Source organism: Genypterus blacodes, unplaced genomic scaffold (genome assembly GCF_046128005.1).
Source record: "Genypterus blacodes isolate CSIRO-AG114 ecotype Tasmania unplaced genomic scaffold, CSIRO-AGI_Gbla_v1 ptg000053l_1, whole genome shotgun sequence".
NCBI lineage: Eukaryota > Metazoa > Chordata > Actinopteri > Ophidiiformes > Ophidiidae > Genypterus > Genypterus blacodes.
The window spans coordinates 5,785,250-5,798,391 of record NW_027466865.1 but is presented as its reverse complement, the minus strand read 5'-3'; the positions used below and the strand labels follow the sequence as shown (position 1 = coordinate 5,798,391).

The 13,142-nt window shown below is 43.0% G+C and overlaps 1 protein-coding gene across 1 annotated transcript; it reads left to right on the top strand.

Annotated features, from left to right (window-relative positions):
* Positions 1-738: 738 nt before the first annotated feature.
* On the top strand, positions 739-12,666 carry trpv4 (transient receptor potential cation channel, subfamily V, member 4). The gene is made up of 17 exons (XM_076150627.1): positions 739-836; positions 2,198-2,279; positions 2,797-3,224; positions 3,851-4,026; positions 4,850-5,002; positions 5,781-5,921; positions 7,136-7,434; positions 7,550-7,729; positions 7,813-7,971; positions 8,204-8,296; positions 8,422-8,495; positions 8,869-9,034; positions 9,121-9,187; positions 9,514-9,818; positions 10,594-10,721; positions 10,796-10,917; positions 10,992-12,666. The coding sequence occupies exons 2-17, from the start codon at positions 2,271-2,273 to the stop codon at positions 11,090-11,092; spliced, it is 2,601 nt and encodes an 866-aa protein (XP_076006742.1). The 5' UTR covers positions 739-836; positions 2,198-2,270; the 3' UTR covers positions 11,093-12,666.
* The last annotated feature ends 476 nt before the right edge of the window (positions 12,667-13,142 follow it).

The following is a 13,142-nucleotide window of genomic DNA, read 5'->3' as shown; positions in this document are numbered from 1 at the left end:
ACTTACTTCAACATACGATTTGGGAAACAAGCATCAGATCAGTGAATGAAATGGGTGCTTATGATTGGGCTACAGAATGCAATTACAATTTCAATGTTAATTAAATTTTACAGGCTCTTTCTCAGATCTGTTTAAAGTGTTATGTATCATACACACCATCAAAACTGTGTTTGTTTGTAACACTACAAAGAATTGGAAAATGACATGATGATTTGATGATTATGATGATTTCATGATTTTATGAAATCATGTTGCAGCATTAGTGTGTATGGTGCAAAATCAAATGTATGTGAATCAATATTTGCAATAAAATATTATGACCTAACCTTAACAACTTAACCTTTCTTTCTTTATTTCTCTTTCCTACTGTCATACATCAGTCACACCACTAGTGGGAGCTCGCCACTTACTCAGTTCGAGCTCCAGAGGCTTAATTGTCTCCTAATTGTGAGCTTTATGTTCCAGCGACTAATTACAGCTTTTGCTTTCCACCCTGTCACGTTTTGAGCTGTTGGCTCCGCTGTTGCACACACGACCACCTCTACACTGCTCACTGGAGCGTGTGTGCGTGTGCGTGTGCGTGTGCGTGTGCGTGTGCGTGTGCGTGTGCGTGTGCGTGTGCGTGTGCGTGTGCGTGTGCGTGTGCGTGTGCGTGTGCGTGTGCGTGTGCGTGCTATGGGGGTAGTCCCACCCAAAGTGTGTGTGAAAGTCTCCGTTGTGCGCTGGGGCGGTGTTGCAGAAGAAGTTTGGACTGCTGAACAAATGAGGCAGCTTCAAATTCAACTTCACTCCGAAGCTGTTTTATGAGCAGAAAAAGCTTCAAGGATCAGATTAAGGTAAGTACAACCTCTCTGACAAGTTTCTGACAGTTTGTGACGCATTTGTGCTATATGTTGTACTTTTAATTCTTCGCTATTCGTAGTGTTACTACAGATTTACATTTGGATACAGTTATTTGTGTTCGATATTGTGTTACCTTGGTGATTTGCGCTCATACATCTTTATGTTTTAGGGAATCAATTATCAATCAATTATACATCTTCTAGTGAAATTATGTTTTTTTTGTAGCCAGAATAACAATTGTGTGAATAAGTTTCATTTTATACGCTTCCTGTTTCATGTCAACTACATAAAATTCTAGATTTGTTGTGACTAGAACTACAGTGGTGTAGATGATTCTTGAAGACAGACTAGATCTAATATTTAACCTTTTAATAAGCTGAAATCTGATGTATCTGTAACCCTTGGCACATGTTTGGTAGCTCCTCCAGTCTGTGTGGCTCCTGGATAATGTCACATCCGGTAGTGAAAGATAAGAAAGTCACATTCAACACTATTCCCATATGGGATTTCCGCTTTTTGACCCAATGTGTGGATGGTGTCTGTGTTTGTTGTTTAGTGCTCACAGTAGCAAAACACATGCACGCGCACACACACACACACACACACACACACACACACACACACACACACACACTCACTCACTCACTCACTCACTCACTCACTCACTCACTCACTCACTCACTCACTCACTCACTCACTCACTCACTCACACACACACACTATATGACTCACTCATTTGTTCCAAGTCTGTTATAATGGCTCATCAAAGGCAACCTGTCATTGTTCTGCTGCTTTTTAACTATCATATGCCCAGTGAAGTGTAAAGGCATGATAATCCCATGTGTCAGACGGGGTTGTGAGTCATCCTCTCCTCTCCTCCCCCTCCGGGAACCCATCTCCCCTGTTTGCGTTGCTCCTTTACAGCACAGTCTGGCTTTGCTAAGTTGTCAATTTCGTCAACAAACCCAGGAAAGCGTAACATCCCACAGGATCCAGCCGAGGAAGGACACATCTGAGGGTGGCATGTTGTACAGTTATTACGCACAGAATTCAACTGTGACAACACATGAGTGTGCAGAGTAACGGCTGTAATGGGCAAATGTAGGGCGTTGATTTACCTCTGAGTGTGTCCTGTGCCAGACGTAGAGGTGGTGTGACTCTGCCTGCTAGAGAAAATGTGGTCTTCTGTCCAATGAGGGGCGAGACTCACAGCCACCTTATTGGTTTTGGCATTAGTCTTTGCGGAACTTTCCATAGATCCCAACCCCTAAGTGATTGAGCTCTTTTGGTCTCGTTCAGGACATAAAGAATGTAAGTCTGTTTTAGTTATTTGTGTCATTTTGTCTCCCTCCAGGACGCCTACATGCTTCGACATCATTTCCAGTTTCTCCTGAAGAGGAATCTGACACGTCATTGTGATAAAAGGGATGAATGAGGTACAAAGGGGTTAAATGTCAAACCTTTACCAAACTGACATTAACTCCTGGCTGCAAAACCTTGCTTGAACTACCTACTGACACTGTATGTTTATGCTTTCCTAAGGGTCCCGCTGTAAGTAATTCACCCTCTTGGAGATCAATATCATTTCATTTCTCTTATTTCATATCCCCTATGTCCTCCTTCCTTGCGTGACCCAGATATTGATCTGGTCTGCCATCAATAATAATATCTCAATTCTCCTAATGCTGCTCACGGGAGTGAGGATGAGAAAATGCAAGTGAAGGAAACAAGGACATACATGAGAGACTAGGTAAACTGATACAGTGCAGAGAGAGAAGCCATGGTCCTTCTCAAGATTCTCAAGACTAATGTAAATTGTTTTATTTATTATGGATTATGTACCATGATCAGTATCTGATTCAATTGAACTTGACTTTATCCCAAACTTTATTGATTATTCCGGGTCGATGTTACTAGCTCTCCATATTTTGTAATTGTGTTTTGTTCTTCTAGGGCCGCACCACTGCCACTCTCCTCAGAAGGTGCCATGTTGCCCTGTCCAAGGCCGACACCTGTTCTGTTCCTGCCAGAGCTGCTCTCTCTGTAGACTCTGGCGATGCTGAAGCAGCGTTTCCCCTGTCTACGATCTCTGACCTGTTTGAGAGTGAAGATGGTTCCCCATCAGCTCAGCATGCAGGTCATGACCAAAACCAAAACCAGGAGCTGGTTCAGCCTGTGGACAGCAGACAGAACCTGAGGATGAAGTTCCAGGGTGCATTCAAAAAGGGCATTTCCAATCCAATGGATCTACTGGAATCTACCATTTATGAGTCTCCTGTGGTTCAAGGGCCTAAGAAGGCACCTATGGACTCACTCTTTGACTATGGCACCTACAGGCACAGTAGCAATCAGAAGCGACGCAGGAAGAAGCTGCCTAGAGGGTGAGAAGAGACTCTGCCTCTTTACTATCATCACCAGTGTATGCCAGAACAATTTCCCAAGATTTAACCATTTTGATTTTGAGGATTTTAGGTCTTTAAGATGGGGGAGGCTTAGAGGTTCGTGCTCCTGTAGAAACAGAAAATAAGCTATGCTGAAAATTTGCTATGGACAAGAGCATCAGTGTGGAAAAATGGAGTCATGAAAATGAAAAACTCCCACAACTGCCACTGTGTAGACAGAGGAGTGCCACATGTGGAAGTACCTACACACACAAAAACACTTTGAGGCACAAGCCGCCCCTCATTCAGCCCGTTCACTGATGTAACAGAGAACACGTTGTTGATTCCTTCACTGCCACTGAGGTAATATTTAGGCTGCTGCTCCTTCCTGGCTGCTCTACCTTGTCCCAAGCACAGAGAGCCCCATTTATTAGAACACTATGAGGCAGAGGGTGTGGGTCATCACTTCCCTTTAAGGTGGTTTTACCTTCATACACCCACTCAGTTCTGTGGTGTGATTGCCTTCTCCAGTGCCACTGTCACGGACTTGTAAAAGGAAATGCATAGTAAATAGTGTGTCATCACTAATATTTCATGTTGCATGTTGTGTGTCTGTGTCTACATAGAAAGACTGAGACGTCCTGTGATGAGGATCCAAATTCAGACCCACCAAAGGTGCTGAAAATATTCAATCGCTCTCTCCTCTTTGATGCGGTGTCACGTGGAGACCCCGGGGCTCTCGAGGGCCTGTTGGAGTACCTGCAAAGTCAAGAAAAGAGGTTAACTGATGAGGAGTTCAGAGGTGAGGCCTGAAAATCCACTGAAAACACTAAAAAGGAATAAAATATGGGAGGACTGTAATTTCAAGTTCTATTAACACTGTTAACACTTCCTCTAAAGCAGATTCTACTTCACTTTTCAGCATTTAGTTCCCTTCAGTTAGATTCATTCAAACATGTTAAACACAACAAAGGAACAACATTTGTGACCCAGGTCCAGCAGTGTACAGAATAAATTACATTATACAGTGCAGCTTAAATAGACCGTATAATGAATAATTAAATAAACTAAAGCCTATAATAAATACGTACTTAAAAACCAAGCAGCATGTTAGTGCATCAATAACTGCTTGCAGTCACGGCAGTACAGAGTGCAGAGGACAAGCCTGATGCCAGGGAGTTCATAAGCCTCACAACCTCTGGGAAGAAGCCGCACTTTAGCCTCCCCCACCCCTCTATCTGCTCTTTTTAGCTCAGAGGACATGAGAGTTGCAGAGATGTCAGAGCTTTTGTTCTGTGAGGGGGGCGGGGGGGCGGGGGGAAGCTTCCTGTGTGTCTGGAAAGCCTTTTCAAGCACATAACATGGAACAGAGAGAAATCACAGCAAACTGTGTGGTTGAGATCAGTTCGGCCTGGGAGCCTGAAAGGAAGGAGGAATGGAATTATTTGACCCCTGTCTTAAGCAGTTTGTTCTTATGGATGTTAATTGCCTACAACAGCTGCCAAAACTCACCCTTCAGTTTAATCATATGCCAAACAGTGAAGTAGTGGAGGAAAGTAATATAGCATTTACACATAATATAATGTCTCTAAATCCAAGAAATGTTTGTTTCATGTTTCTTCCAGAGCCTTCCACGGGGAAGACATGTCTGCCTAAAGCCCTGTTGAATCTATACAGTGGTCAGAATGACACCATCCCACTGCTGGTGGACATAGCAGAGAACACAGGAAACCTCAGAGAGTTCATCAATATGCCTTTCAGGGACGTCTACTACAGAGGTATGGAAACAGAAATAACCCTGTAATGATTATGTTCCGGTACATATAGGGAATCGTTTCAATAAATAAGGCTGGTAATGGTTTCTTAAAAGGTTTTGGTCCCTTCACCCTATGCTGAGTTGAAGCAGATTTTTGTTGAGCCTTACTGTACAGTTTCCAGGCTGGTGGGTGAGGCCCTGTTATGGAGGAAATTACAGTATTTATGATTGTATGCATTGACTATTTGTCAATGCATACAATCAGTTTTGTAAATGAGAACTTCCAGGTCTCATTTGTTTGGCTTTCTTTCAATCTGCTATTATATTAACACAGACGACGGTTATGTTGGTCTTTAATGTTCTCTCCAGTGTTCTAGCTTCTCCGCGATTTTCATTCTTGGCACTTTTCAAAAGTCGATGCCACACTCAGTTTGAAATTTCTTTTGCTCCAAGCAGGTTTTTATGTGACAACATAAAGAATGTTTATGGGTGCCATTTCTATGGGTTTGACTCCCACAAAACAACCTGCACATAAATTAAACCTAACCTCTTTTAGCCAATGGCACAAGGTTTTTATGACCTCCACCCTCAAGCTCTTAATTGGACATTTGAGCAAAGACAAAATCCTACGACCAGAACCAGAACTCTCATTCTCTCTTGTAACCGTTTGCTTAAAGAATGTCTGTAACTCTCTGCAATTCAATGAACTCATGTCCACCTGGCAACAACAATTGGAAAACACATTATATTAGCAACATTTCTCTTCTACTGACATTTCCTGTGTGTTGTTGTGTTTTCAGGCCAGATGGCGCTCCACATTGCCATAGAGCGGCGCTGTAAGCAGTATGTGGAGCTGCTGGTGGAGCAGGGGGCTGATGTTCACGCCCAGGCGAGGGGACGCTTCTTCCAGCCTAGAGACGAGGGGGGTTACTTCTACTTTGGTAATGGTCTTTGGGAGTTCACTGTGGTTCTATTCAAGCAAATGTTGTCCTCTAACCTTGCAGAGAGACGGAGCATTCTTGTGATCTTGTAAATGATGTTAGATGTTTCCCTGTGGGCTCAGTTTGTTTGTCTCACTGCTTTGTTGTAGAGACGTTTTTTGACTGAATAATCTTTTTTACAGTGGCAACCCGAGATAAAGCAGCCAGGTTTATGTCACACACATTACAAATAAACCTCTGTTGCCATGGGGAAATGATATGACATTTAGACCCCATTCCCTCCCGTTTTTATCGTGGCAGGTTTGGGCTGGACAAACACAGACAGGATACTGCTAAGGTCCAGCGCTGAGTCCCCCGAACCTACACCCATATTTCCCATTAGTGTCATGCAAACAACTGTCATTGGTGCTCCTAAAACACGTGAGGAAGAAGAATCATGATGTCATCCGTGCAAGAAGAAAGGTGTCAGTGTTCTGCATTTAAGAAAAGTAAATGTCAGACTGTATATTTAACTCCACACTGCCCTCTGCTGGTCTGTCAAGGCAACACCGCCACCACTTTGAGGTACCCAGAAACGGTTTGACCTTTCAACCTTCTGGTGATGATGATAACAGCTGATGTAATTTTGTTTGAATGTTGCCCTTCAAAGACTAGATGTGGGATGTTTCTGAGTGTGTTTATATTTTTTAATCAAACCCCACTTTAAGAATTGTCATTATTTGATTATATCCCTGTGTCATATTCCTCCCTCATCACAGAGGAGATGATTTCCATTTGCACTTAGCACGGTTGTCATTCCCAAATCCCGGCGTGTCTGGGCGCACTGTGAGTAATTTGCTGCGGAGCTTTGCAGCGAGGTGAACAGGAACCTGGCAGCGCTGACGGCTAATGGGATTTAGGCTCACGCTAACACTCTGCATGCACCCGTGCAAATCCATGAAGAGGAGCGTTTCTATGCGAGGTGACAAAGTAATCTGTCACCCATGGCAACGGCTCATTTTCAGCAGCTGCTTTTGGCACTCTGGCCCCATTGCTCCCCTCCCTTAAACAACCGTTAATTGTGCTGTTTTCACAGCGAGGATTTCAGTCATATGTTTGATCCATGTTTAGTATACTTTGCAGTAACATTCACAATGTAGCCATCATTCTTAATTAATGCTGGTTGGCCTGGGGAATTCAGTGTAAAGTAAATGTTTTCTCTACATGTAACCCAGGTGAGCTGCCTCTCTCACTGGCTGCATGCACCAACCAGCCCGACATTGTTCACTATCTGACGGAGAATCCCCACAAGAAGGCGGACATGCGGCGCCAGGATTCCCGCGGGAACACGGTGCTCCACGCACTCGTGCACATCGCAGACAACACCAGGGACAACACCCGATTCCTCACCAAGATGTACGACCTGCTGCTCATCAAGAGCGCCAAGCTTTACCCGGACTGTGACTTGGAGAAGGTGTTCAACTGCGACGGCATGTCACCTCTCATGATGGCGGCCAAGCTTGGCAAGATAGGGGTAGGGGTCATCATCAGTATGTGGGGCTGCATGACAGTAATGGGTCTATACAGGTATTTGCAGCAAAGGATTTCAGCATGAAGTAAAAGATCTGGTCATTCTCATACAACTTCAGGTCTTTCAGCACATTATCCGACGTGAGATAAAAGATGATGAAGTCCGCCATCTATCGCGTAAGTTTAAGGACTGGGCTTACGGCCCGGTGTACTCCTCCCTCTATGATCTGTCCTGCCTGGACACCTGTGGAGAGGAGCCCTCGGTGCTGGAGATCCTGGTCTACAATAGTCGCAATGAGGTGCATCAGACGGAGCAGTTTTATCTTCACCCATTTTCTGTTTCTGTTTCTATTATTTACAGTTTTGCGTTTCTTTTTGTCAGAATCGCCATGAGATGCTGGCTGTGGAGCCTATCAATGAACTTTTGAGGGCCAAGTGGCAGAAGTTTGGCGCTGTCACATTTTACATCAGTGTGGTATCCTACCTCATCACCATGATCATCTTCACCCTTGTGGCGTATTACCAACCGTCACAAGAAACGGTAAGTGAGGCCAAGCAACTCAAGATGATGTGTGCCTGAGCAGGCAACAAAAACAAATTTGCATTTGGCACCAATTTAGTGATGAATTTCTGTATTTATCAAGTTACTAACTTACAATTTAGTTTCTCCACATGTATTTTATGGACATTTGATGTTTGCTTCTTATACAACAGTTTGGCTTTAATGGAATTGAATGGAAATACCTTAAGAGTAATTCTGGTCTTCTCTGCAGCCACCGTACCCATACACCACCTCCACTGATTACCTGCGTATGGGGGGTGAGATTGTCACCCTGGCATCGGGAATCTTCTTCTTCCTCACCAATGTAAGTCAATGGACTCTGTCACCATGTTGCACTTTGCTCACTGCATTCTCCAGGCCTCTAGTATCAAATTCATATCTGGAATGACAGTGTTGCCATTATGGAAATGTTTCTCCTGCTCTTTGCAGATTAAGGACCTTTTCCTGAAGAAGTGCCCGGGGGTGAACTCTTTATTTATTGATGGCTCTTTTCAGCTGCTCTAGTAAGGCTTCATCCTCTGCCCTCGCTCCCCCTTCCTCACCTCTGCTGCAGCTCTTGCTGACTTTTACCCGAGGCAAATTTTGCATCCATTTAATTGAGTCATCTAATTAATTCCACAACCTCTTCCCTGGCATGTTTTATAGTTTACATCTTTAATTAAACCCATGATCCAAACAAAGAGCAGAGACTGTCGAGCACCTCTCTGAATCATGTTTATTTAAATCATTACCCGTGTAGCTGTGATGTCTACATTCTGTTAAAATGCCACATTTAGTGTCAAATGCCAACGTGGCATCCTCCTGTCATCATGCATTTCCTCTGTGTAATGGATGGACATTTATCACTGTTTACCAACTGTGTCTCGCCCTATCCAGTTTCATCTACTCTGTGCTTGTGATAGTCACAGCAGCTCTGTACCTGTCTGGTATTAAGGCCTACGTGTCTGTGATGGTGTTTGCTCTCGTGCTGGGCTGGATGAATATGCTTTACTTCACTAGAGGCCTGAAGCTCACTGGAACCTACAGCATCATGATACAGAAGGTTAGATAATGGAGGTAACAAGAAAATCAAATTCAAAAGAAATCAACACACTCACCTTGTAACGTTATACTTTTTTCTCTGCTCAGATTCTTTTCAAAGACCTTTTCCGATTCCTGTTGGTGTATCTGCTCTTCATGATTGGATATGCATCAGGTAGGCCTATCAGCTTAGCGCTGAGTATTCAAAGTAATGGAGCGTAAAGTATTCTATATATACACTCTGAAATGTACTGGGGGAACATTTTTCCAAGATGAGCACTCTAGTAAAGTACCAGTAGCTCAAATGTACAGTTAAATACTGCACTTTAAGTGATAGTTTAGATTTTACACCTATTTGCCCTATGACCAGAGTAACTGATCCTCAAAATTTGACTCATCAGCTCCTTCCCTTTCTAATTACACTTGTAAGATGCAGTGAATACAAGTGTTTCTGTACAATTCCGCCTCACTGTAGGTTAATGTTCTCCTCCCCTTCTCCAGCACTGGTCTCCTTGCTGACAGTGTGTCCTGCACCGGGCACAGAGTGTGATGGCGACTGCCCCACCTACCCCCAATGCAGGGACAACAACACCTTCAGCAACTTCTTACTGGACCTGTTCAAACTGACCATTGGGATGGGAGAGCTGGACATGATCCACAGGGCCCAGTATCCGGCGGTTTTCCTCATCCTGTTGGTCACTTACATCATCCTTACCTTTGTGCTGCTGCTTAACATGTTGATCGCGTTGATGGGAGAGACAGTGGGACAGGTGTCGAAGGAGAGCAAGAAGATCTGGAAGCTCCAGGTGAGCTTGTGGTAACCATCGTTGTTCGAGTGGGCAGGGATGAAGGAGTCAAAGGAGGAGGAGACACTTAATCAGCAAATATCAGTGTGAAATCTGCAGTAATCCATATTTTAATAGGAAAACTGAATCAAATGACTACATAAGGTGAACTCACAGAGATTGTTTTCAACAATCAAGCACATATGCTTTATAGTTGTGTAAGCTGCCCACACTATATGCCACTACCAAACCACAGACAAACAAAGTTAAAAAGGAGCTGGTACAGAAATAAGCAATGTAACAAGATAAGTTATGAAGTCTGTGACGTGGGTTGTTAATGATGCTCAGTGTCTGCTTAATGTGTAGGTATGACCACAGTTGACCACAAAGTGGTGTCATTTTTGTAGTGCACATTGGTATTGTCATCATGTGTCAGGATCAGTTTACATGATGTGTTCCGTCACTAAGTGTGTGTCGAGTCTGCCCATTGAGAAAAATGAATGTGGTGACAGCATACTCTGATTTCTTTCTTCTTTTACATGCCTGAATATATTGATTTTCAATCTCATAATCCAGGTCTGTTAGTCTTACTTCAATCACTCAAATCAATATTAAGGTTTACGTGATGTTTGGAATTGGTGATTTATTTCGCTTAATCACAGAATAATCAAACTGCAAGTTAAACATACATGTAAATGTTTTGGAGGGCTTCTTGTACTCAGTGGTCAGAATTGATTGTTGCGGCTTTGTACAATATATGTTTTAATTTTGATCACCTTGTTAATTGATGTCAAAGTGGGCAACGACCATCCTGGACATCGAGCGCTCATTCCCAGTCTGCCTTCGCAAATCTTTTCGAGCTGGGGAGATGGTGACTGTGGGGAAGAACAGTGACGACACCCCCGATCGACGCTGGTGCTTCAGGTATGTTGCAATCCCACGTGACACCAGAGCAACGCTAGAAAACACTGAATCACAAAACTGTCGCATCATGCCAGGGTGGACGAGGTGAACTGGTGCCACTGGAATCAAAACCTGGCCATCATCAATGAGGACCCGGGCAAGAATGAGACCTGCCAAGCTGAAGGCACGCAACAGTCTGTGAGAGGCCTGAGGAGGGGTGAGACTCACACTGTGCTCTCATGAATGAATGCATTTGCAACACATGTGTCCTTACTTCTTATTCCCTTCCAGATCGGTGGTCTACAGTGGTCCCACGGGTGGTGGAATTAAGCAAGGGTCCACGGTCTCGTGATCTGGTGATAGAGTTGGACCCATTGACACCCCGGCACTGATGTATGCAGCGGAATAGCTCTGTCCTTTTTTGGAGGGGACAGCAGAGAGCATCAGCATCAGTGAGATCACACTGCTGGGGACAATTTGGCCATTAAGTGTGCCAATTTGCACAGATTCCATTTGCCTTTGGTGAGACCTTTGGTGTAAAAGGACAGGAGAGCACAAAGACACTGAATGTACAATGTCTTGAAGAATACTAAACAGTGCTCAAGATACTTTGCAGTAAAAGAGAAAAAGTAACACTGTGGACAGCTCGAGCTCTAACGCTGTCTTCTACTTGTCAGTTAGTGAGAGCAGGATCTCGATAAAACGTGTTTGTGTACCTTACCTCCTCTTTTCAGACATCAGACGCTGTTCACTCAGGGATTTAAGTAAGTAATGCTATTTCAACACAAGCATTTCCAGTCGCATTATAGATCACAGAAAACGCAATCATTGTGTTTTAATAGGCAGCAGAAGCATAATTATCATTCCATTAACAGTGTAAACAACGGCTTTGATGGAAGTGCCAGGGTTACAATGCGAAGTATTTCTTTAAGGAAGCCCTGCAAGAAATATTTATAGCTTTAGTTGAAATCAGCACATATGGACTTTATGGCTGCATATTTAAGAGCTCCATTACATTTAGATGATATTATATTGATCAGAGTAATTATATTAAGCGTGTACAAATGGCAAGATGTATTTTCTGAAATATATTAGCATTTTCCATATTTTAATAATGAAATACTTTAATAACTATGAAAGCCTTAAGTTTGGGCTTAACGGCAGGCACAGGCAGCACAGCTTTATTTAAATGGAAACAATGCACTGTGCCAATTTCTGATGTGTGCATTATTGTATGAATACAAGGACATTGTTCTGAACAAGATGGGCATGATGAGCAGGTTAGAGTTGTCAAGCAAATATGCAAATGCAACACAATAGCCCTCCGTGTTATTGTTTGTCTTTGAATTTGCAGTGTTATTGTTCCTTTGCAGCTGGGGTATTTGCATAATCAACTCTCAGGCCTTGACATTATGTACTCCCCCCCCCACACACACACACCCTTTGCTGCAGCGTTTTCATTGCATTTGGCTCCTTGCCCTATAAAACATCTTGTTTATGTGCATCTACTGTATGTATGGATGTATTTGTTTTATTGTACTACATGACACAGTTGGATAAAAGGCAGATTACCCTGCTATTCATTTTCATAATACAGTGCTGTGGAAGGTCAGAGGTGATTGTTGGCTGTGTTTACATTGCTTTTATAAAGAGGTGTGCCTTTGCATTTTGATATTGTATGTATGCAGCACTACAACTGCAGTGCAATAAACATGATAAAGAACACAGTATTCTTTCTATACAAACAGTATCTTTCCAAAGATCCTCTGAATAATGTTTTCCATTTACTTACTTGAATAATTGAAAAACTACCTGTTCTGCTCTCAGAAAGAAGGAATGAAAGCGGTTTGATTTGGTAAAAGATTAGTGTGAAATTTTTGGGTAGATATTCTGTTTCCATCTGGTGTTTGTAATTTTGCAGATTTTCTGAAAAAGTATTATTTTGTGCTCAGTCTCTGCAATTATAAGGTGCAGTACTTAGACCGGCCTGCTGGTGGCTCTAGAGCTCTAAACTCCTTTGCTTTGCTCCATTTAGAGAGAGAAATACTAAATATTCTTAGTCATGTCTATCCTTGCAATTACTGTAGGGCACTATTAATATGTTTAAATTATAGCTGGATGTGGCATTGTCAGTGCAAATTGCCATTAGTGTGACATGTTATGGATTTTACAATGCAATACACTGATGAAACATTTTTTTCCTGCTCAAGCCTTGACTTGTTGACCTCCCTGTAGCACCTGGCTCCTAATTATGGGCTTTTGCTTTCCTAATGAAGCCACAAGCTGGCAACAATTGATTAAAATCCTAAAATACTGCCTCTCACCTTTCATCATTACATCTCACCTCTCTACTCCCTTCTTAAAAATATTTCACTCTGGGTTCTAACACTTGTGATAACCAGGGTCTAACCCCCCACCTCTCCCCCTCCTCCCTCTCTCCTC